Source organism: Lepisma saccharinum, chromosome 16 (assembly GCF_977018435.1).
Source record: "Lepisma saccharinum chromosome 16, izLepSacc3.1, whole genome shotgun sequence".
NCBI classification, from domain to species: Eukaryota; Metazoa; Arthropoda; class Insecta; order Zygentoma; family Lepismatidae; genus Lepisma; species Lepisma saccharinum.
In genome coordinates this window covers 15,888,432-15,914,124 of record NC_139244.1, presented here as the reverse complement: position 1 = coordinate 15,914,124, position 25,693 = coordinate 15,888,432, and the positions used below count along the sequence as shown (strand labels likewise).

The 25,693-nt window shown below is 38.0% G+C and overlaps 1 protein-coding gene across 1 annotated transcript; it reads left to right on the top strand.

The window, feature by feature from the left end:
• The first annotated feature begins 3,552 nt into the window (after positions 1-3,552).
• LOC145999947 (N-acetylated-alpha-linked acidic dipeptidase 2-like) lies at positions 3,553-25,693 on the top strand. The gene is made up of 16 exons (XM_083137232.1): positions 3,553-3,608; positions 4,733-4,868; positions 5,858-6,014; positions 6,781-6,915; positions 7,995-8,117; positions 11,516-11,696; positions 13,029-13,119; positions 14,653-14,831; positions 16,134-16,253; positions 17,227-17,373; positions 18,369-18,537; positions 18,862-18,952; positions 19,578-19,818; positions 21,088-21,169; positions 22,531-22,623; positions 25,448-25,693. Exons 1-16 carry the CDS (start codon positions 3,569-3,571, stop codon positions 25,641-25,643), a joined length of 2,181 nt encoding a protein of 726 aa, XP_082993358.1. The 5' UTR covers positions 3,553-3,568; the 3' UTR covers positions 25,644-25,693.

The window sequence follows — 25,693 nt, the reverse complement described above, 5'->3', positions numbered from 1 at the left end:
CTTTTAAAGTCTCTCAAGAAATTATGAAGATCTTCAACAAAGATGAGAGGGATATCTAATAAACTGACGAACAGATCTAATAAGATTTGATTGGTTATTATCTCATTAGTACAAGAATGTTTGATATCATTTGCCAAGTATCTGTCAAGGGCAGATTGATTGAGTGACTTGCAATTTCGGTAAAAAATAAAAAAATAAAAAATAAAAGGAAATATGTTGGTAGAGTGATTGTTTTGTAATTGTCGTTTCAAAACTTCTTACTATCAGTAAATAACCTTGTTATCAAAAAACAATAGTACCGGAACAGATACACAACCATCATTATTTGTTGTGTCATCCAGTCATGCAACTTTTACCTTAAAATTCTTGGTAAATGAAGAAATATTATATCTAATCTTGCAAAGTCGTCTGGCAACATACTATGGAAATATTTCATTGCACTTTCTGCACACATCCTGGGTGCTAAACGCGGTGCTGATCACATCACCTACAAAAAATGGCCGAGATAGAGAATGTGTGGAGTCCTACCTCCACATCTCCCTATAGCCCTTCATGGCACGGGGAACTTTACCTGTATTACCTCATCCTTCCTTTCTCTCGTATTCTTCTCATTTCTATCTCTTTCTCTCTCTCTCTCTCTCTGCTTCTCTCCAGCTTCACATAAACATAGTCCATATGCTGTTCTCTCCCTCCCTCTCTCTTACTTCGCCATGCTTTTCAATCATCAGTTCCATCTATCTCTCTCTCTCTCTCTCTCTCTATCTATCTCTTGTTTGTTTGTCCATCACTTTCATTATGTCTCTTTGCCTGCCTGTCTGTCTTTCATCTATATCCTTTCATAATTTCTTCTTGTTTCTCTTTTTCTCTTAACTTCTGTCTTTTGATGTTTTTATTTCTTTCATACTCTGTTATCTTATCTGTGTGGTTCTAGCTCTGCAAGAAACGTTTCTGAAAAAATGAATATATATATGTATATATATATATATATATATATATATATATATATATATATATATATATATATATATATATATATACAGGGTGTCATTTTAATGGCGCCCACGGACCACGGAAACGTATAGAGGACATCAAAACAAACAAACTTTCTTCAGTAACATTTTTCTCGTTGGAGCGTCGTTTCGGCACTACAGTCGGTCAAAAAAGCCTGTTTTGCCGCCTGAATGCTGGCAACCATACACAACATTTGATTGCATTTGTGACGTCATATCCCGTCGTGAAGCGATGCATTACAGGGTTGCCACGAACACACATACTCTGTGAAAAATGACATAGCTACAATCAGCCACATTATGTACCGTAAAACAAATCGAGAAAACACGTTCTGTAACCTAACAGGAAGTAAACAAACGATACGAAAAATGGTAGAAAGAAAATAGAATTCAAGTGGAAGTGGTCATATCGAATTTTGTCTCAGCTTACATGTCAAATATTTGCAAATCTAGTTACCAAGTTGGCATCTGCAATTTAGTCTATCCACTTCGTCCTTCTGATACAAGTTGTCTGTTGTGACACACTGAACAGATGACAAAATAGAAATGAAAGAACTCAAAATTCCAAAGGTAAGCAACACTATTCAGAGCATTATGAGGCAAGTGGCAAAAATGGTTGAAAGATACAGGGATATAAGTAGTAGTAATACAAGCTCTCCGACGACTGTGTTTATCTACGCGCCGGATACACACATGTAATAGTTTGTAACTGTGAACAGGGCATTATATTCGCTACTGATTCATCATTAGATTGTTACTGTGGTTGTACGTGTTTAAGCCGTAATGTAACAACGTGAACCTCGGATATTTCCGTCATCAGCACCAAAGTACCACAAGGCATCTGGACACAAACCTGTAGATATCAACGTTGCAACGAGATTTGCAAATATTTGACATGTAACTGGGCGTAAACAGTCAAATGTAAGCTGTAAGTCCAATAAAATTTATTGTTGTTGATATTTGACATGTAGGCTGAGACAAAATCCGATATTGACACTTCATTTTGAATACTTTTTTTTTTACCATTTCTCATATCGTTGGTTCCTTCCCCCTTCCCCTGAGATGACTGCTGATCTTCTGGCTGGTAGGCTATGATGTTCGGTCTACTGGACGCGTCTCTCGCTTCGTTTTACAGCTAGTAATGTGGTTGGTAGTTTGTAATTTTTCACAAAATTTGTGTGTTCCTTGCAACACTGTCGTGCGCTGTTTCGCAGCAGAAAATGACGTCACAGATGCGATCAAATGTTGTGTTGGGTTGCCAGCATCCAGGCGGCAAAACGGTCTTTTTTTGAACAGCTGTAGCGCCGAATCGACGCACCAACAAGAAAAATGTTACTGAGAAAAGTTGTTTGTTTTGATGTCCTCTATACGAATCCGTGGTCCATGGGCGCCATTAAAATGACAGCCTGTATATACACACAGGGTGTCATTTTAATGGCGCCCACGGACCACGGAAACGTATAGAGGACATCAAAACAAACAAACTCTCCGACTACTGTGTTTATCTACGCACCGGATACACATGTAATAGTTTGCAACTCTGAACAGGACAGTATATTCGCTACTGATTTATTAGATTGTTACTGTGATTGTACGTGTTTTAACCTTAATGTAACAATGTGGTTGGTAGTTTGTCATTTTTCACAAAACTTGTGTGTTCCTTGCAACCCTACCGTGCGCTGTTTCGCCGCAGGAAATGACGTCACAGATACGATCAAATGTTGTGTTGGGTTGCCAGCATCCAGGCGGCAAAACTGTCTTTTTTGAACGGCTGTAGCGTCAAATTGACGCACCAACGTGAAAAATGTTACTGAGAAAAGTTGTTTGTTTTGATGTCCTCTATACGAATCTGTGGTCCGTGGGCGCCATTAAAATGACACCCTGTATATATATATTATACACACACACACACATTATAAATTATATATTGTATATATCCTCACAAGTACAGTAGCTAAAAAATTGAAACCGATTATGTTCTACATACAAAGCTTACTAGGTAAATAATTTTGAGTATTCTTATGACATTTTAGTAAATTTGCTTCCAAGTTTCGGAGCGGACTGTGTCCCCCGGACCCCAACCCCCTTAACCACGTCCCTGCTTGAAGGTTCTTTGAGTTTGGCAGGAGGGTTGACTAAAACCATTTAAAGATGGGCTAGTGCCCACCTTCACCCTCCCAGTGCCTACGCACCTCGGCACCTGTCTTTGTAGTCGTGAAAGATTAGGCGCTAACTTGTTTGAACAAGGTGATTGCACACATCATCTCATGGTATAGCAGTCACTGACCGCTAAAATACACGATTATTTTCAAGATCATTGAACGTATTGTATATATCGGAAGTGATGATAACATTCTTGCCCGTTTCCCAATCTAATTCTTTGATGATACCCTGGTACGCAACCTGATTGTTCATCGGAAGAGCATGAAAATCGTTCGTCGACTTGCTTACGTCATCTGCCCATTGCACCCATTTGCTAATACTGCTCCTCTCAAGGTATTTTACTTAAAGCAGCTGAAAGTGCGAAGCATAGTGATTGAGGAGATAGCATTGAGAAGATGTTGAGCTTTCCTTCTGGAATTGGTGTTCTCATTGTTGGTATGTTATTGTTGGGATTTGCTACAACTGTCTAATTATGGTGAAGTTTTGTTGTATTGAAATCAAATTAAATTCTAATATTATTTTTATTAATGTTAATTTAATGTTATTCATTCATTAATAATTAAATTTATTGTTTTAATCAGCTTTGTCATGATCAATTCTTAGCTGGGGGAGAGGGATGCATGACTTGCCACAGTGTAAAACATTGACTGGAGATGACAGTCTCAAACTAAATAATGCAATTTTAAGTATTCAAATGTTTATATGTATTGTGCACGCAACAGTAATCAATAATCATTATCTATATGCACGACAAAATATTAAAATTAATTTTGAAAGTTTCTTTCTTATGTCTCAATGTTGTCCTATAGGCCTATGTGTATGAGTGAGTGCATAGGCGTAACTTAGAGGGGACAAGGGGGAACTTGCCCCACCCAAATGTTCAGGTTTATGAACATTTTAAAGATAATGGTAGTTTTGAAAGCCTCCTGGAAGCTGAGTAGCAAAGTAACGATTATTTTTTTATGATTTTGCAAATGTAACAGTTATTTATCAAAATAGTCCTGGGTGATATTTTTATGGGCTCGAAAACTTTTTGATTCTGCCCCCCCCCCCCTTTTCGCCCCAAGGTTAAGCTACAAATTCAATTCTGTTTCCCCAAAGTTAGGTCTCAAGTTACGCCTATGAGTGAGTGGATGTGTTTAATATTCCAACCGGTCGACCTCCGTGGCGTAGTGGTTAGCACAGCGCGCTACTACGCCAGGCGTCCCGGGTTCGAATCCCGCCCTGGGCATGAATGTTCTTTGGGGATGTCCCTTCATCGTAACGTCACACTCATATTCGTGATTAGCCAAAAGTGGCAGAAAAGCGTCGTTAAATAACAAAAATCAAGGAATCAATTTAGTAGTACAGAAGACAGAATAACGGCTGTTTTTTTTTGGGTGGGGGCAAGGTACTCTCAACTTGTGAGTAACAGGTTTCGATTGTTCACTATAATGGATCCACATTTCTAGGTTTATTTTCCCTAACCGTTTTAATTAGAAAAATAAAGGCTAGATTATGGAAGCGTATGCCTATAACCATTTGCTTATTGTAAGGAGATGGCTGGTTATTCTCTATAGGTCTTGCTGTTGTTCGCCTGGGGATTCCAACTGAACTGAAGCATGAAGACAGGACAAAAGACAAGCAGGCAATTGCAGATATTATTGACAGCTTTATGGAAGAAGTGAACGAAGGCATGCTGGAAACTTATCTGAGGTAAGGGTAAAACGTTTCTAAATTCCCATTTCTACAACAGGCCGATTAACTGATCCTGTCTTGCTTTGAAATTATAAACACTTTCTGTTGGTGAAGTTCTGAACTTCATAAGTGTAATGGACTATCTTTCAAACCCCCCTCACCCCCTCTCCATATTGACGGTCTAAATTTAAACGACTCCCCTCTCTCAGACGCGTGGCAATAATATCCCTTTGTACTGAGATCTCCGTTAATCCATCACAGTAATTATGTTCTGTTTACAAATCGTGGTGAACCTCCCTGAAAGATCAGCGATTAATTTTGTCAACCTGACGACAAATAGTTCAGGGTTCGATTCCCCGGAAAGATATTTGAATGGTTCTGATTTCAGCATAAACTGCAGATCCAGTCCCGATTAAGTTGCGTGTGCATGAAGTAGACATAATTCAAACCGCTTTTCTTATTTGGGCTCAGGATCAACAGAAAAACTATTTTTGGGATAGCCTTGAGGCTAAATAAAAATGATAAATTTTAAAATAAATATTTATTTTGTATTACGCCAATCTAGAATTGCAATCTTATTGTGAAGAACGAGCTTGCAGTCTTGCAGTTTTTATAAAAAATAATTGAATGCAAGAAATGGCTTAAGGTTTACTTAACGTATAGTCTTGTATCCTATAGGTATATTACTATAGATGAATTGCAAAAATATGTTTCCGTATATTTATTCATTGGTTGTATATTATATTATTGTTATAATATGTTAGCAAAAGTTTATATTTAATTTATGTATGTACTGTGTGTGTGCTGTCGACAAAAATATCCATCATGGGTATTTCTGGTATCGCAGATTCTCATAAAACTTGTTTCTAGTTCAGTTAAGAGTACACATACCTTGCTCACCATCAAACATCGTTCGTTGCATTGGTAGGATTACTAATTCAGTTCATCATCTTCAACACTGCATCATACTCATGCTTGAGAGGTTCCCCTCTTGTTTGTTATTCCAGGAACTTGACACTGGTGCCTCATTTGGCGGGAACGCCGCAGGACCTCGAAACAGCCCAGCAAATACAGCGCCATTTCCTGGATAATGGCTTCGACACAGCCAAGATATACTCTTACGATGTTCTTCTGTCGTATCCTGACAATGAAAATCCAAATAGGGTGAGTTGAAGTTTGTTTATTATTTTCCTGTTTGTATGTAAAGTTCACATGCAGTACTTTTACAGTACAACTCTGTTCGCCTCAAGCGCGGGACGTCGAACCGGTCCGTCGAAGCCCGCTGGAAATTGGTATTGTTCATTTCAAGTTACACAAAACAAAGCTTTATATTTTTGTTATTTATAGCACAGAAAAGTTCAGTTAGTTGGTATTCGAACAGAATAAGAAAAGTAAAAAGCTCGGTATATCGAGAAGCAAAATAGTGTAGCCTAATATACATGAACCACTGTCTTCTCATGTTCTACAAGTCCAGAGAATAAATGATTCCAAAGTTTGAAAATTCCGAATATTAAAATTTTATGTCAGAGGTCACAGAATACAAATTTTATGACTAAAATTTCCCCTAATTTTTAAACCTTTTTCTTGAACGAGGTATGTAAATGTTAATAACAAAGTAGAGTACCTAATCATTTCAGTACACTAACTGTATGAAATGTAAAAAAGGTAAAAAAGAAAACGAAAATAATCAGGTGCGTTGGATATTCTTCACTCATCTGGTGGATCGAGTAGAAGAATCTCCCAAAGGATGCAATGATGATGATGATTACAATCATAACCATGATATTTATTATTGTTGTTGTTGTTGTTGCGTGTCCTATTCAACTTTTATCAATAGCCGACCCCTCCCCCACAAAAAAATTCTGGCGACGTCCATGTTTTCCCCTATAGTCACTAATAAACTCTATTGGTTTGTCCAACATACTTTCAGGTGATTGTTCTGGACGAAGCAGGCTCTGAAGTGTCTGTCTCTAGCCCACGTCAACCCCCCTTGGGAGCGCCAGAGGAGAACAGCGACCTCGCCACAAGCACCTTCAACGCCTACTCCGGGACGGGTACTGTTGAGGTAAGATCATTGTTCTTCTTTCTCACTATTAAGTCCACTTATGCCCAAGCCGTGTTCGAATCGGTACCTGTTGCCGTTTAGAGCACAGTTCCGGGCAAAGAATCCTCCTACCGTTGTAGTCCCAATTGGCGGAATAGGTGGAGTTTGAGGGGAGAGATGAAAGGCGACGAGTGCACACTGAAAATCGCTGTAGTCCTACTCTCGTAACCATATTGCAATTTGACTTTGTAGAGGTAAAGTTTACTGAATAGGCGATCTAAAACTCAGTGCTACTTCGACATTTTATCGGTAATACCACAGACAAATGTAATACCTTTGTCTGTGGTAATACTGTGTTAAGAAAACTGTAAAAGAAGAAATCACACGCTCCATTTCCAACTTAAGTAGCAAATAAGTTTAAAATATTATGTTGATGGGGTGGTGTTTGCCTCCTGTTTCCGCATTGCGCGCCTGTTTCCCAGTGGGCCGTAGTTGAGTTTGAACTGACACCTGGCGGGAAAAGAGGCAATTGCAATACTCGGAAGCCTTTCGATTCGGACAACATGGCGTCGTAGGAACGGAGCAACGTAACGGGTCGTTTTCACATTCGGACATCGTCTCAAATAAGCTAATCGTGACTGGAGCCACTGGAGTGGGATTCGAACCACTTGGTGGGTGATTATTATGCTTTAGAGTTTGAAATTTCAGGCGGGAGTTATTATTAACCTACATGTTGACAATAATTATGTAAATGTTTTTTTAATATTGCGTCATTTATATAGCATAATAATGATTCACGTATATTTTCACCTTTTTGAAAACATTATTACGAAATTTTTTAGCCACCAAGATGATTCAAAGATAATTTGCATGAAAGAATAAAATGGCAAATATACTGTGTAAATGATCAGAAATTCGAGGCTAGAATAAATGTATACAGAAAATTGAGGCACCTAGTGGGTAGTTAGGGGATACACCCCTCTCCCTTTTTGTTTTAATTTACTAAAACAATATAGAGCAATATTATTATTCCACTTCTTTTTCCTATTTCTTGGTACGCCTATGACTGAACAATAAGTTCCTTCTGTATTTTATTTCAGGGCGAACCCATCTACGTTCACTATGGCTCTCTGGAACATTTCGAGTATCTGGAATCACAAGGAATATCTGTGGACGGGAAGATTGTGCTGGCCAGATATGGAAAGACTTTCAGAGGAGATATTGTAAGTATCCTACAATGATAAGTTTGTTAAAATATTGCAAGTACTGAACTTATATTCAGTATATAACGCAATTGTAATACTGTTATATTTACCATAGCCTCCCCGATGGTAATGTCGTCGTAATATAAGCAAGGGGTCCCGGATTCGATGCCCAATGGAGGCACATAGTTGTTCGGATCCCACTTTAAACTGTAGGTCCAGTCCCGATTAGCATTTCTGTGAATAACGTGGACTTAAAAACAAACTCGATGAAACTGTTATATTTACCAGTTCTTCATGTTGCCATCAAATCCATAATTGAATTTTGATTGATATCAACGTTTGTTTGTAGAGGTCTATTAATAATTAAACATTGGCTTTCGAACTATATCAAGAGGCTGTTAACACTCGACCAAGTGTTGGGATACACAAATTATTGTGGCCATTGGTGTACGCAAAGGGGATCTGATGGGGGAGATGTCCACTCCAGGGCCTCCCACAGGATTTATTCTCGAGGAGGGTAGTAAGATTTCATATCTTGCCCTTTAGTCATGGAAACTTTTTATGGTTGTTTTGTTGTTATTATTATTGCCATTGTTAGATTTATTGCTATATTATTGTTATTATCATTATTATTACTTTACAAATCATAAAATTCAAATTTAATTTAAACTGTACTTTGGCACTGTGTACGAGTTCAGACTGGAGTCTGCTATGTAGATATAAACTGAATTCGCCGTACTTCCTTTGCACAAACATCTATCACTTTGTTCATCAACAGTTCTTTGTGTTTTTTGTATTTTTTCACAAAGCACAGATGTCAATCAAAATCAGAGACCACTTAATCCACTGTCCTTCATGGTACCTCTCAACCATGTTTTTACATGTCGAAGGGTAAGAGGGGGGAAAAAGCAATAAATGAAAATAACGTGGTGTGAATTATCGAGCTCAGATCCCGGCTCTTCGTAATCCCCAATAGCAGAGAAATTCCAAAGGATCTTATAATTAAAAGAGGCCAATTCTTGATATTTTCTGCACTATTAGTGTCTGAAATTTCTTGAAATTAGCAGTTTTCTTATTCCAGAAGTGCAAAAACAATCACTTGAATAGGAAATAGTGTGTACAATTCGACCCGTCCAGAAAATGTTTCCTACCTGATCGGGAAATTGATAATTTCCTATCCTGAACGTCAGAATTATTATTTCCTTCCCAATCCCATCCCGACCAATTTTTTCCGTCATGCTCACCCCTGGGTACGGTCGTCAACACGATTCTAGTGTCTTGTGTAATCGTTCTCTCGTAATTTGTTGGACATGACACTTCATTTTGGGAATGTTTTTTTTTTTGGGTGTGCAAATTTGTATTTAAGCTACTCGTCAGTAAATTAAACTATAGCCCTGCGGTTCTAAGTACCTTGAATATTGTTTCTATCCTAGGTCATAAAAAATTACTTAATTCCTTTATGACATAATTTAGAAACAGTGTATTTTTATTCTAAGAAAACTCACACTCGTACACAAATAAAGAGCTATCGAACTAGTAAAACCGAAAACTTTTTCAGATTTCCTTTGCCAGGTTCAAACTTGATGTCCATTTTACCGCATACAAGTTCACTTGAATATTCGGTGAGGTTGGTCAGTTGCAGAATGGTCCTCCTTAATCCACAAGGCTGGAGACTTTGATGACTTGACAATTAATGGACACTAACAATTTTTCAGTTCTGTTTGTTACAGTTAAGAAATGGTCTACTGTATTCTTTCAATTCCATTTTATTTGAGGGAGATGAAAACATCCCTGGCAGGAATAAAAATAATTTTCTTTTGCCGGGGATAAAATGTTTTTTGGGGGGAAATCCCCAGCTTCCTCCGTTAATTCGCACACTGTATCCTGCCCCTCCTGAAATTTTGAGAAACTTTTCAAAATGAAAGCAGTAAAGAACTAAGGAAAGACGAAGTGGTAAATGCAAACCCATTGACCATTTCGGCCTTTGAACAACTTTCAAATCGAATGTTAAAAATTATAAATACAAAATATTTTATTGTGAATCTCCGCCGCTATGTAATATCCACCTTTAAAATTTCAGCCCCCTTCGAAAAATGAATCTGCGTACGCCCCAGTGATTGTGACAACTCAGTATAGCTCGACCACAAGGAAAAAAAAACCTTCCGTCCAAAGCGTTCGCGCATCTTCCCTGCCGTTATCGGTGGTCGGCGCAGTGTAGCCAGGTCCGACTTAAAACAATCGGGAGAACTAATAGTAGCGGATGAACGACATTCTCGGGGGCGGGGGGGGGGCATAGTCGTGTGCACTGGGAGGCATGGGGACGTCCGCAGATTTTTTCCAGGGAGGGGGGAAACAATGTATTTTTATCAGGCGGTAAACGAGGCATATTACCCCGTAATGTTCTCAGAAAACGCCACTTGAGTTATTATAATAATGGATGTAAATTACTGTGACTGAAATCAACTCATACATCTGAAATAATAGGTACTTTTATGTCAACATTCATTTTCCAGAAGAGGAGGGGGGTGACGACCAAATTCCTTCTGGACGTCCATGCCGCGATATAATTTTGTAGAAAATTAAGTATTTAAGAATGGTATATTAAGGATAGAAAATTAAGTATTTTCAAGCCGATGAAAGTTTCTCTTGCAAATTTCTTGTTATTAACACTCACATGCTTTATTCGTCAGTTATGCTGCCTCTATGTTGCTGTATTCAATATATATACATTATATAAATATTATATATATATATATATATAATGTATATATATACACATACACACACACACACACACACACACACACACACACACATACATGTATAAAGTAATTTTCCCACGCTACGAAGTCAGTGTTTCTACCTAGTAAGGCAAGGACGTTTCACTGTGTTTGTGTCACTTCATCCATTTCATCAATTTTTCATTCATACATATTGTCGTACTTACCCGTAGAGACACAAAAGCGACGTAAAATAACTAAAATAGAAATAGATTTTCGGGTGGGATAAAATACAACCATCTGAATATTGTAATGTAGTAATAGTAATAAAATAATAATAATGTCCTAGCACAATTGAGTATCGTTTGGCATAATTTCACAGTTCAAACAGCACTTTTCATGGCTGAGTGGAGTTCCACTCTATCTCTCCCCCTTCATGTTCAAGTAAGATGAGCAGGAAACTTGTTTTTGAGCAAGCCGTTGGAGGTTGCATAGCAATAGTTTATTATGGAATTCTCCAGAGAAATCAATAGGTCTGGCAACACTGACGTTGGCCGCACTGAAGGCTCCTTCCCCCTGTCCTTTTCTCCACCCGCCAGCGCGATGAGGTTCCTCGCAGGTTTCTTTCCTTGTGGTTCCACTGTAGCATATTTTTTGACCTAAGTCGAAAACACTTAATTTCTCTTGCTTTCGCAGGTTCGACAGGCAGAGAGAAGAGGGGCCATTGGGTTGGTTCTGTTCTGCGACCCTAAGGACTTCGCTCCCAATGGAGTAGACGATGTATATCCGAAGAATGTCTTCCTCCCCGATTCAGGAGTCCAAAGCGGGACCCTTCTCTTCAGTGGGGATCCTTTGACCCCGAGGTATCCTTCCATAGGTGAGATCTGTTCCCACATCTACTTCAAGACATGATTGCTTTCCTAAATTGTAAAGCACAATGGAATGGACAATAAGATTATCACTCGTATATACTGTCATAGAAGCCTGTGGAGCAAGCGAACAAAAACAAGTCTTAGCGAGGGGCTCGACCAATGAACACGGCTGTAGCTACCGGCCGTTTTCAACAGCGCTCTGGTTTGCTCCGTCCACTCGCTTTCTCCCCTTCCTAACGTAATTCGCAGTTTTGCTCCACAGACTCCTGCGACGGAGTAAAGTCAATACAGTAGAAAAGTATCTCCAAGAATAAGATAAGGAAATAACTGAAGGTGTGTTGTTGTGATAACAGAGGTTTTTCATCTGTTCCTACCTTGATGAATTCCCTCCTCAACAAACTTACCAATGTCCTTCAGGTTCATCTTAATATTGACATTTCGTCTTCGTCTTGGCTTTCCCACAGGTCTCTTAGCATCAGGTTTCCCAACAAGAACCCTGAAATCTTGTCTAGCATCTCCCATGTATGCTACTTGGCCTGCCTACCGAAACCTTCTAGATTTAATTGTTCTAATAATATCAGGGGGGTGAATGTAGATTACGAGCGTGTCCTCCCGTTTCGCCTTATTGCGTTTTCACCGCCCCCAATAGAATTTCAAATGATTTATGTGACGCGAACTTTCTAAGGCGAAACGGGACATCCCATTTCGCCTTATCCTGTTTCGCCTTACACACAAAAAGTTTCCCACCTGGGAATATTATCGACTTGTAGGTAACTCATAATGGGAGCGCAGAGCTTGGGATGTTGCCTTCCTTGGCTCCCATTGCCCTGTCGGTTAGGTTAGGTTAGGTTAATAATAATGACCCTTCATGTCGATAATATTCCCTGGTGGGAATTTTTTTGTGTGTAAGGCGAAACAGGATAAGGCGAAATGGGATGTCCCTTGTCGCCTTAGAAAGTTAGTGTCATATAAATAATTTGAAATTCTATTGGGGGAGGTGAAAACGCAATAAGGCGAAACGGGCCGTAATCATTATGAGACCCAGTATTATGTAATAATAATAATTATAAATTTAACAATAAAACAATAATCCATTATTATAGTTCGTTTGCTATAATAATTGTTATTTGAATATTATTTCTACTATTCAGTTTTATTCTTATTGCCTGACCCCTACCCATTAGGATAACATTCTTGCGTCGTTCATGTTTTAGTGGTACTACGTGGGTAAGGTGCAGTGAGTATCCTAGTGTATGTAGAAATCATAAATCTCAATGAAGCATGTGTGATCCGTTATGCTCCACGGAATGATATGATAACAACCGCCTTTATTTCAGCCGATGCCCACAGAATCTCTGAGCAAGATGCAGACATACCACGCATTCCTGTTCAGCCAATAGGGTATGGAGACGCACAAGAGATCCTCAAGTAAGTGGGTGAATTGGAGAGGTTTGTTTGATTGATTTGGTTTGGTTTATTTTACTTCGCTTTTCTGACACTTTTGGCTAACCGTGAAGATGCGGATGAGCGATAATATGACGAAACCGACGAAGGGACGCACAAAAAAATACCCATGCTCAGGCGTCGGAGCACGCTGTGCTAACCATTCCGCCACGGAGGTTGGCTGGAGAGGTTCATCTGGAAGCATCCTAACGACACTAAAATTATCATCAGTATCAACATTATTATTATTAACCAAGTAGGTCACTACAACATAACACCTATTCTCTATCCACTGCAAGAACGAAGTTATGTTGTCCATGAATATATTGGTCATATATAGGGCTCGGAAATTTATGACATAAAAATGTTAAAAAATTACCAATAGAATGAATTTAAAATAGCAAAAAAAATACCTAAAAATGGTAACAAATGACTTTAAAATAATTATTTTCCTGTAGTTTACGGTTATTACAAGCATAAGAAAGCAGTTCAGACATTTATTTTCATTTTGACTAAAGATACAGTTATAACAATGGTTAGCAATTTTTTAAACAAAAAGAATACATTATATAATGGATGTTACCAATGTTACATTGTTGTAATATAGCAACCTAACTGTGAAAAGAAGCCGTCTGTTTTATTTTTATTTCAGTTTTATATATATATATATATATATATATATGCTTGCAATAACCGTAAACTACAGGAAAATAATTCTACAATGCAAGCAATGCGTACATACAAGAAAGACTTTAAAATAATTTTCGCTCTTAAAATCAAGGCTTGATTTTTTGCATAAATTACAAGAGTAGTTGAATGATTCGATAAAACCCGTTGTTTGGTTGTTTTAAACAACCGAAGCATAAGGGGGGGGAGTAATTAAACGCTACTGTAGTTTTTTTTGCTGATGTTGTTTTTCTTACTTCAAGGTTACATAAAGTACATTTTTCCATGACCATATTTTCGATTAATAGCGAACTTGTTAAAAAAGACTATGTTATGAAATTTAAATGTGCAAATTATGTCAGCAAATGTACTTAAAATTCACACAACAACATGGAAAGAGGAAAATATACCTCAAAACTGAAGAAAAGTGCAATAAAAACGGTAATAGGTACTGAAAAATGATCTAAAAGCCGAAAAATACAAAATAAAAGCAACGTTTTCTGGTTCTGAGGGAAATGGATTGATATCAGGTTTAGCATTGTTTTCAAGGTTCAGAAAAAGGGATGATTATTCATCAACTTCCGAGCCCTAGTCACAGCTCATAATATAAGATCTCACGACGTAACGTAGCAGCTTAGTTGAATTGTATGGATTTATCAGATGCACTATATTCCTACGCGCAAGAATACTGCGTAGCTCTCATTGGAACAGCCAATAGGATTTCTCACTTGTTTACATTGACTTCGCTCTAACACCAGACAGTGTTGTTTGAAACTAGCCAACTATGCTAATAGTTATATTGTAATCATTTGTTAATTTTTTTTTATTTAACATTCTATTATGACTTTCCAGGTACATGTCAACCGACAACCCATCCCCTCCTGAGTGGGTGGGCACTTTGAATGCTTCTTACTCCATCGGCCCTGGCTTCGTGAACCCCGAGTGGAAGCTGAGACTCGAAGTCGGGACTTCCAACCAAAGAGCGACCATCAACAATGTCGTGGCAACAATCACAGGAAGTGTTGAGCCAGGTATGTGAAGGGAAATGTGAAGTTTTCTTCCCTTTCTCGCTAATCGCGAGTGATGATATGATGGAATTGATGAAGTGATGCTCACAAATCACTCGCATGCCCGGTGTTCGAACCGGGTAACTTGGAAAGTAGACCACTTGACGCACTCGATCACAGAGTCGAAATTAAAAGAGAAAAAGAAAGGGAAAATAAAGAAATATAGAAATAGAAATATGAAAAGAGAAAAACAGAAAATGACACAAGGAAATCTACACAGAGAAGGAATGACTGAGAAGCAGAGAGAGCAAGAGAGAGAGAGAGAGAAAGGATAGACTTCAATATAAGAAGAAAGTATGTCATTATTAGAAGCTAGAGTTGACGAGCTGTATCTTTGCGGGTGAACCCTGCCCAAGCCCGGCTGCGCAGTAGCATGGGGGAGGAGCTACCGGCTGCGCGTCATTGTCCTTGCGTTCTGTCCTTGCTGTCGACCACCAAAAGGGCGAGTAGGTGGCAACTACATAAACGTATCTCTCTCACACTCTGCGCGGAGTAGCCAAGGCCACCCGCAAAGTTACAGCTCGTTAACTCTAGTAGTGTATTTCCATCTCTTGTCAACTTTAACATTTTCCAATCTGCCGATTCATTTTAGAGATTATTTGAATAGAGTACCACAGAAGAAAATCATCACAGAAAATCAGAAAAAAAATAATCGGAAAATTTATTTTTAAATTAAATTAAATTTTACTGCTGTTATTATTTTGTTATGATGTGAATAATTTTGAATCTAAGATACATGAATGTATACATGGCCGTACATTTACAGAAATAATGTGTGGATTTCAATGTATACAACAGCCCAAAGATGGCACAAATTTCATAGTTATAATTCAATCGTTACTATTTACCTACTTTGAATAATAATTTTAAAATTATAGCCAATAAAATTTTCTCTACACAGTTTGGATGCAAATATTTGCTTGATGTAGGCTATATATATCAATGTTATTTTTACGCTTAACATTGTTAATTTCGCCTTTAATTTTTAAAATACTTATCTGCGCTTGATATTAATAACTTTCAAAGTCAGTGCAACAAGTCTAAAGTTTTGACCAATTTTTGAGATTTGTTTATTTGATTATACAATTAGTGCAAAATGTTTACTAAACAAATGGGGACCCGTCTGACGCTCCCCTTATATGCGGCCTTGAATGTATAAATAAACAATCATTTATGCAATATCTCCCAAGTTATTTGAAATCTACGCCATTGTTGAATTTACTTCAATATTTAAACAGTTACTTTTTTTTTTTTTTTTTTTTGCAGATCGCTACGTCATACTTGGGAATCACAGAGATGCATATATATTCGGTGCAATCGACCCCACAAGTGGAACTTCTGTTCTCTACGAAGTCGCAAGAGGTTTGGGAGTTCTCAAGAGTCAGGGTGAGTAGCTTTGTATCTGTTTAATGCTCTTAAATGTTGTCAATTAAAATTTTGCTTCTCTGGGGAAGGAGTGCCAGGAAAGTCGCCCAATGCTGGATATAGATATTCACGCACAGAAATTAATAATAATAGCTAAGAGAAAAATTAAAACAAATAAAAGCTACAGATCATGCCCTTGCACAAATATGTTCCGAGTACTTTCCAAGACATGATGTATTCCTCATTTTCTATTCCTGCAGAAACTGTAATTGTTCTTATAGAACCCAGTATTTAAATTTAATCAGCACTTTTGTTTGTGGGACGTAAAGGGAAAATAAATGTCAAAATAAATACAGGATGAACCAAAAGTCGCAATACATAGGAAAAATAAATATGTTGTGATAAGAAACAATGTATTCATATAATATGATTGACGTGGTCACCATTGGTTTGCAATACGTTTCTCCCACTCACGCATTAGAATAGAACACGTTAAAAAAATTATAAGTATGAAAACTTAAAAACAAAATTTTATATCCCTCTGTATTGCGACTTTTGGTCCACCCTGTAGAAGAATACAAGATTTTTAAGATATCAAGACGTTATGGAGTCTTATATTATTTTAATGGTTATTAACTTTCTTAAAAGTTGTCAATAAAAACTTTTTGATCCCATTCGAATTATATATTCATGTTAATTTCGGGGAAATGAATAAACTTCCTCGTACAACGGACGGCATTTTAGTGCTGAAACAGCCAGTTTATTATTATTATTATTATTTTAAGTTTCATTGTAGTAGTTGGCAACTCTTTCGGGGGGTCCGACTCCCCTGCTGGGCCCCTTGCCCCTGACGTATCGTCATATTTCATATGAAATTTCGTGCATGTAATATTTAATTTTCGTCCTTCCTGTGAGAATGTCTTCGTTCCACACTTTGCCTGTTCACCGACATATTATGCAAAGTGTTGGTTAACTTTCATTTGCTCTTTCCCAGGCTGGAGGCCTCGTCGAACGTTGGTGCTGTGCAGCTGGGGAGCGGAGGAGTATGGCCTGATAGGCTCCATTGAATGGACAGAGGAGATGAAGAAGGTTCTGCAAGCAAGAGCAGTCGCATACTTGAATATAGATAGCGGCATTGTAGGTAAGTATCCACCGAAGCCCTCTGGTGGCTAAACTCACAGCCAGTATAACTCTTTGTGGGACTTGTGATGTGTGCTGTCCATACGTGTTTGTGGATGTCCGTTCTTCCGATCTTATCGCGCCATTGATCCCCATCGTCGCGATTAGCCAAATGTGGCAGAAATGGGACATTAAATAAACTAAATCACTCAGTCAAGCAAACCCTAGCAAAGCCCCGTACAAAGGAGAAAGCAAGAAACAGTGGCTTGTCATGGTGTAGCCCGTCAAATGGTAGTAAAGTTGCCAAATGTACCTTCACAACTTATGACAACACCTTCTTATATACAGGGTGGGGCAAAGAAATGTTACCACAGAAAGGGAAACATACACATTTAATATACCCCTTCAACCTGTGAACCAGAAATGTGAATACATTTTAGCATTCTGTCAACCATTGAGTCCATGACCCTTGAACGCATGTCTTGCGGTATAGAGCGTATCACTGTCGAAATTCTTTGTTTAAGGTCTTGTATGTCCCGCGGTTTTGTTGCTTAAAGACACTCCTTTAACATCCCCCATAACCAGAAATCGCACGGGCTGAGGTCTGGTGATCTTGCCGCCCATGGTAGTGGACCACGCCGACCAATCCATCGTTGCCCCACCGCAACACCACATAAGTGGTAACATTATTTTGCCCCACCCTGTACAAAGACTGAGCATAGATTCTTTGTTTGCTTACTTCATCAATGGATCACAATACGATATCTGCATTACAGTCGCAAATTTGTGTTAATTAAACGAAATAAACATTGACGTAGACAATAAATAGTCATAGTCTGATCGTTGACCTTTTTGGTTAACATCATTTGGCAAATTCATCAATATTTTTCATACTCTTAACGCTTGCAAATCGTCTCATCCTTTGAAGATTTATGGAGCACCCATGAGTATGTGAGTGTGTATGTGCGTTGTGTATTCATTTAATTCTGATATCTTCTATTCTCTTTGTTTAATTAGGAAACTATTCTCTGACTGCTGGTGGATCACCACTCTTCTACAACCTTCTCTTTGAGTCTGCTAAGAAGGTTCCCAATCCCGACCCAAAGGAAGTGGAAGCCGGAAGGACAACGATTTTCGACACCTGGCTCTATACAACTCCGTCAGACACGGACGATAATATACCAAGGTGAGTATATTTATACATTTGCATGTGAATGCAAAGTTATAAGACCATTCTTCCTGCTAGAGTTTGTGTTGTTTTCCAAGGAAAGAAAGAAGCTAAATAAAAATGTAGAAGAATAGTTCATTATGAACCATTATTCTTCTTATAAATCAAATCAGAAGTTCAAGCTTATATAGACTCCTAAATTATGTTAAACATGACAGAAATTACAATAAAACCTCATATAATCACTGAAATGTTTTGTGTTTCTTACTATTTATGAACATGTACGTACAATTAATATGTATAGTTTTAACTTCTTTTATTTATTTTCTTAAAAATATACAGAGTCCACACATTGGGAAGTGGAAGCGATCACGTAGGATTTCAGCACACAAGTGGAATATCTAGTTTGTTTTTTGGATACACAAATGTAGCCGTAAGTTTCTATTCTGAATTATAGTAATATGAATGTTAGGTTAGTACTCGTATAATGTAAGTTAATTCGCATTTCTGTAAAAGTATGCATTTATTTATTTCCTCTTAAACTACCAATATTCAAATACAATGTAGGACGTTGACTGGAGAAATGACAGTGTAAGACAGTTGTTATCCAACTGCTGTAAAAAGTTAAAAAGAAAGTGGGCATTATACACGATCTGCGTGTAAAACACTTTGGAGTAACGTCATATCAGAATTTCCAAATCGTTCAGTCCAAGCACAACCACATGTAAAATTGCAGATGTGGATGGAAACCCAACAGAGAAACTCAGAAGATAGCTACAGAACATTGCTAGTTTCATGAAGCTATAATTGAAAAGTTCACTTCACAAACAAGTAACTGTGCGGTAAGTTGTATTTAGTATATTTTTATTAGCACATGCTTCCATATTATATTCGTTAGAAGCAGTAAAAGCACTGGTGGACTGACGGACATTATAGTTTCTTTCAGCATAACTCAATAGCAGCACCTTCAAAACACAATGAGATTTAGGTCAGGTCAGGTGACTGAGGAAGCCACAGTGATCGAATGCCAACTTGTAAAAACATGTTCTTTCTTGCAGCCAAGCTACGCGTTGTACCACACTCTCTACGACACCTTCTACTTAGTGAGCAATCTGACGGACAGAGGGTTCCTCTGCCACAAGGCTGTCGCTAGATACTGGGGAGTCCTTGCCCTGAGCATATCCGAGGCAGATATTCTTCCCTTCAGTGTCACGGACTACGCAGAGTTTCTGCTTCAAGAACTCAACTCCATCAATGCGACAGTGGGAACTCTGTTGACATCTCATGGAATTACTCTAGGTAAGATTCGATCTATTTCTACTTTGGCTTTGGCTTTTCTACCTCTTGGGTTAACCGCCACGATGAGCATGAACTGGAGAAATTCATGAGGAGACAAACTCAACGATACATCCATTCCTTGATAAGGATCCGAACATGAGACTTCTTGGCACGAGACCACTGCAACAAGGATGCCGGTAATATTCTGTCCTGTCCAACAAGTACGAAATACAAACTGGTGTCCCATTCGTTAAGATTGTTAACAATGTTCTAAATTTTACAGTAACTTTTAACAGTGAGCATCCTCGCATTGTTTTTCTGGTTCCTACAATACTCTGAATTGTTGTTTTGCTGCGAAGGGCAACAGTTTGACGTTGATGCTCGATAATAAATATTTTATACTTACTTTTTTTTAATTAATATTTTTGGCACATATTTAAACTGTTTCAGTCTTTATCAGGCGAGTAATAACAAGGATTCTGGTTAGGTTCACCTGTTAACTAGCTTAACACCAAATTTAGCTACAACTGTCATTGCTCATCTAATGAAGGCTGTTTGAAACAGTTGAAATATTGTGTAAAAAAGAAAAACATGTTCCACTATAAGATACTTTTATTATTTATCACGTTGACAACAGATGTGAGCTATGTATTCGAAAAAAGTTATTTGTAAAAATCTGAAGAAAGCATAAAATTTTAATATCGCATTGAAGAAGTTCAGTTATGCACCAGAAGATTTCTCCTGGTACAGTTCCCGCCACCGAGTGGTCTGTCTCTGTGGACCGTTGTTGCCAAATGCATGTCATGCTGTTGCACGAGTTCTTCGAAAGGGCAAGCTGTTAGAGGGTATCCCCCCCTCACTCGAAAAACCTGCTCCATACGTGTCGTTTGCCTTCCCCTCCATTCCGCTCTGAATGTGGCAAGTGGCAACCAATGGTCGCAGAGGAAACAGCAATCTCTGATTGGCAGAGAACAAAGCATGTGATGTCTGTCAGTGGATGCAAGAACACACTGATAGGTCTTCCAGCAGATGACAGTTCGCCTACAGTGGCGGGAACTAAGTACGAAAAAGAAAGTTTTGAGCTTGGTTTTTAGCTATGTAAATTTAACACGAAGTAAATGACACAATAATGCACGTAATAATCTGCAGAAGTTCGTTTTTCTTGTTTATTTAAGGTGTATCTTAATGAAATAATGAACACGCTTTTTCAAAATCAGATGATTTTTGATAGACATTGAAAATATTTGCTTTGTGTATTGTGTTTTAAACTATTTTGTCTGTTCTGTACAGAGAGCTTTGGAGCTGCCGTACAAGACTTTACAGACGCAAGTGAAGAACTTCAGAGTATCATAAATGACGTCGATTTGAGCAAGTAAGTGGGTATTATTGTATGTAAGTTTATTTGTATAGATAGGGAAAAAGGAGAAATAGAAACATACACAGAAGAAAGGAGATGGTGACAGCGAGGAAGGAAGGAAATAGGAAATAGAGACAGGGGTAGAAAGGGATTGAGATGTGAAAGCAGAGAAAACTAGAAAGAAAAGACACGGCAACTGTTTGAAAAAGGAAGGGAGAAAGGCTGCATAAAAAATGAAGTGGCGCTGTAACAGGGGGTACAGGATACATTGTACATGCCCCTTAATCCTTTAATCCGAGGCGAAATGAAAATCATGTTTTTTAAAACCTGTTAAAAATTATCTTGAAAATTATAATACATAATATTATTTAAAAATTCTAATTTATTTTGTGAATATTGCTTGTCGTAGACATATAGGGGATGTCGAAATCGACATCATGTTTACATGTCATCATAAGAAAGAAAAAAGAAATTAAAGAAGTAGCGGTAGAGAATGAGAGAAAGGAAGGATAAGAAAATAAGACACAGGGTGAAAGAAAAGGAAGAGAAGGGAAACGTGAGAGGCAGATAAAGAAAGAGAAATGAAGAAGCGAGACAATAGACACATGCAGAAAGATTGAAATAGAAAAACTAAAGAGAGAGAAAGAAAGATAAGCTTGAAGGAGAGAATATAGATGCCAGAGAGAGAGAGAGAGACAGAAGATAAATTTTAAATAAAACAAGTAGAAAGAGGGTGAGAAGGGAGGGAAATAACAGAAGATTGATAGAGGGAAAGAATAAAGAAGAAACCGACATAAAATTGGAGGGAAAACATAGAAATGAACGAACGCTAGAAGGAAGAAACAAGGACATAAACGGAACAAAGAGTTACAAATGTATGGGAGGGGGAAGAGGTAGGTACTTTTTCCTTATTCCAAGGTAGGCTATGTATGAAATAAGAAATATCCCTGCGTCACTGTAAACAAGGAAAAATAAGCAAAAAAAGAAAAGCGGGGGGAAAGAAACATAGAGACAGAGAGGGTGAGAGTGAAAGAGGATTAGACAAAGAGGGGAAAGAAGCAATAGAAGCACAAGAAACAAGGTGATAAGAGATTGAGATAGTTTTTCTGTTAAAGTTTGACGATTAGATTTTAAGATAAGGAGACGTAATTTTCAAGAGATGTTTTATAAGATCGAGAAACAAAGTTTTGTACATGCTAATAGAATTAAGCATTGATGTGGTCAGGAACTTTTTTTTGGTATTGAAACTACTTAAAATCTAAAATCAAATTTTTCAGACTTATGTGTGTTTTCTAACAGCCAGTCTGGGAACGATGCAGTATGTTTCCTCATATAATGTGCATTATACAATAATGCTGTTTCTATTGTTATTACAGTGTTCTGGCAGTTCGAGACATAAACGACCGCCTATCCAAAGTGGAACAAGCTTTCATCATTCCATGGGGACTGCCCACTAACAATTTCTACAAGTACGTATAATTTTCAATTATATTTATTTGTACGTTTTTCGTTTTTCATTTGCTTGCTGACTCGAACTGCAACGATCAAACTGACATTCACAAAGGAAAGTTTCATGCGACTCAAACACGGAAACTTCGGTGATGAGTACTTGAGTCAACCACCCAATTCGCTGTGTGTATATAGGCTAATCGGGACTGGACCTACAGTTTAAAATATGATCCGAACCACTATGTGCCTTCACCGGCAATAGAACCCGGTTGATTACTAGGCGATGACTTTACCACTACAACACCGGAGAGGCTATAACCAGACCTCGGATTTATAGGCTCTAAAAATCCTAAAATACGTTCGAAAAACCCTAAAATAGGTTCTAAAACCTTAAAATAGGTTCTAAAAATGCTAAAATAGGTCCTAAAAATCTTACGTTATGCTCGAAAAATCTTGAAGTAGGTTCAAAATAACTTACAATAGTTCAAAATTCCTGAAAAATGCTGATTAGGTATAGTCACAGGCAATGAAAGTGGGACCTATATCCTGAAATACGCACTATCTTGTATAGCGTTATGTGTGTTGCCTAACCTTACGGCGATGGCAGAACTTACCATTGGAAATTTGCTATTAAAATCCACTCTCCACCGTATAGTGAGGCAAATATCTTTCTTCATGTTATCCACAGTCAAACTCCGCAATTTTGTCTGTGAGGATCATCTTATATGCTGAAAATAATAATTCAAGAAAAACATAGTCAGTGGTGTAAACTTCAATGCTGAAATGTTAGTTTGCAAGGCGTGAATGCCACAAAGGACCGAAGTGACACGAAAATTAGCAAGACCACACAGATCAGACCACTTTGGATTCTACAGGTAACAGTGGTACCAGACATTTTGCTTTGTTTAGAGCTTTGAAAAATTAGCATGGGCTTGGAGAAAGGGCAATCGACAGAGAGAACGTTTCAAACACATTTGTCATTGAATTTTTCCTGACCAAACGAAGCAAATGCCTCTGTGTGACATAAAAACCCTGTAAAACCTTTAAAAATATATAAAAACCTAAAAAAAGGGCTTGATTTAGGTGCATAAACCTAAAATAGGTTCTAAAAAGCAAAATAGTTTTTTTAGGCACTATATAAAACTTCATCAGCAGTTGCGTTTTTTAACCAAATGCTGACATAACTTATTATTTCTTACATACCTGTAAAGGAAAAGTAGGTTAAAAACCTAAAATCCGACGTCTAGCTACAACACAGAAGTGTCTGTGAGTGTACAATGCTGGCTGAAGGTGTAACTGTACTAACCGAAAATAGTATACTCTAACATTCCTAAGAAAATTAAAATAGAAATGATATTGCAAATCATCTTATAATATTGAGTACTTTCATGTTGAATTACCTGCGGAGTCCTATGTCAGTAGTTGTGTTAATAATCAAGTCCATGGGCGTCCAGAAGGGGGAGCAAGGGGGGCCACGGCCGCCGCCTGGAAGATGAAAGTCATTTCATTTCAGTCGCAGTAATATTTGTTAATTTTGCAAGAGTGTTGCAGAAACATGAAAACTTCAAGCTGAAGCAATTTCTTAAAGTTGACGATAATATTACAAAGGAAAATGTGCTTCGTTTGCCTCCCCTGGAAAAAATGCCTGGCTTGTCCCTTCCTTGAAAACATCCTGTGGACGTTCATGGCCAAGTTCAGTCCCGATTATTCTATTTCTGCAGAAAACAGACTAATAATAAACTCTTCTGTACTCCTTTATTACCTCAGCATTCATGAGCATCTTATTTTTTTTTAAAAAAATAGTATTGCTTGACTTCAGGTTTATTACAAGGGGAGTTCAACAATTATTGTCCCTAACATAGAAGGAATGATCCGAAACAACTGAAAATATTTATGTGTCATGTATAACTCTTTGAATGATTACCAACTAAATTTCAGCCATGTATAGTTGTTAATGTTATGTTATGTTTTTCAGGACAAGGTGAGCCATGACAGAAAATGGAAAAATCGGAATGGAGAGCCGTCATTAAGTACCGCTGTTCAGAGACAAATTTGGCCTTGTTTAAGAGAAACCCGGGTAACTTTCTTGGTAGATGCGTGACCGTAAATGAAACCTGAGTACAGCATTATGACCCTGAATCAAAACAACAGAGCATGCAGTGGCGGCACCATGATTCTCCGCCCCCCAAGAAATTCAAGACAATGCCATAAGCTGGCAAGCTTATGGCCACCTTTTTTTGGTATGTCAAGGGAGTATTGTTCATTGACTACCTCCAGGGCCAAAAGACGATCATAGGTGACTATTATTCGCAATTGATTCCAAAAGTGAGGGATGCAATCACGGAGAAACGCAGAGGAATGTGTCACAGGAAAGTGCTGCTGATGCAAGACAATGCTCCAGCCTACAGAAGTCATCTTACAACCGCCGCTGTTGCTGCTGCTGGATTTGAACTAATCGATCACCCTTCCTACTTTCCAGATCTTGCTCTGAATGACTTTCGCTTGTTCCCAAGGCTGAAGCAGTACTTAATGACGGCTGTCACTTCCGATTTTTCCATTTTCTCAGTCAGGGCTCACCTTGTCCTGAAAAACATAACATAACATTAACATTATAGACCTTACATGGCTGAAATTTTGTGTGTAATCATTCAAAGAGGGACATGACACACAAAAAAAATCAGTTGTTTCGGATCATTCCTTCTATGTTAGGGACAATAATTGTTGAACTCCCCTCGTACTAAGAAACTTGTGTGCTAATTGCAAACATGAGAACAGCGACTACGATTACCATGATAAATAAAACATAAGTCTAAATAGTAAATACCTATATTTGTACATTTTCAGTCATGTTATATTTTCGCCGAGCTCTGTTGATTCCTATCATAGCCAAAGCTTCCCAGGACTTTACGACTTGCTGTACAGAATAGAAGATCTACCAGAACCTGACCAATCAGAGCGCTGGGAACAAGTACGGAGCCACCTGGCGGAGATTTCTTACTACATTCGAAGTGCTGCGAGCGTCTTAAGGAATGAATTATAATTTGTGTTTCATGGTTAAACAGTATTAATTAAGTTATATTTCTGTGTACA

Bases quoted from the DNA above. Each gene is read 5' to 3' on its own strand.
- LOC145999947 (XM_083137232.1), top strand. From the start codon at position 3,569: ATGTTGAGCTTTCCTTCTGGAATTGGTGTTCTCATTGTTG. The intron at 8,118-11,515 runs GTAAGTATCCTA...TTGCTTTCGCAG, and splicing joins AGACTTTCAGAGGAGATATT to GTTCGACAGGCAGAGAGAAG. The intron at 21,170-22,530 runs GTAAGTGGGTAT...TTGTTATTACAG, and splicing joins AATGACGTCGATTTGAGCAA to TGTTCTGGCAGTTCGAGACA.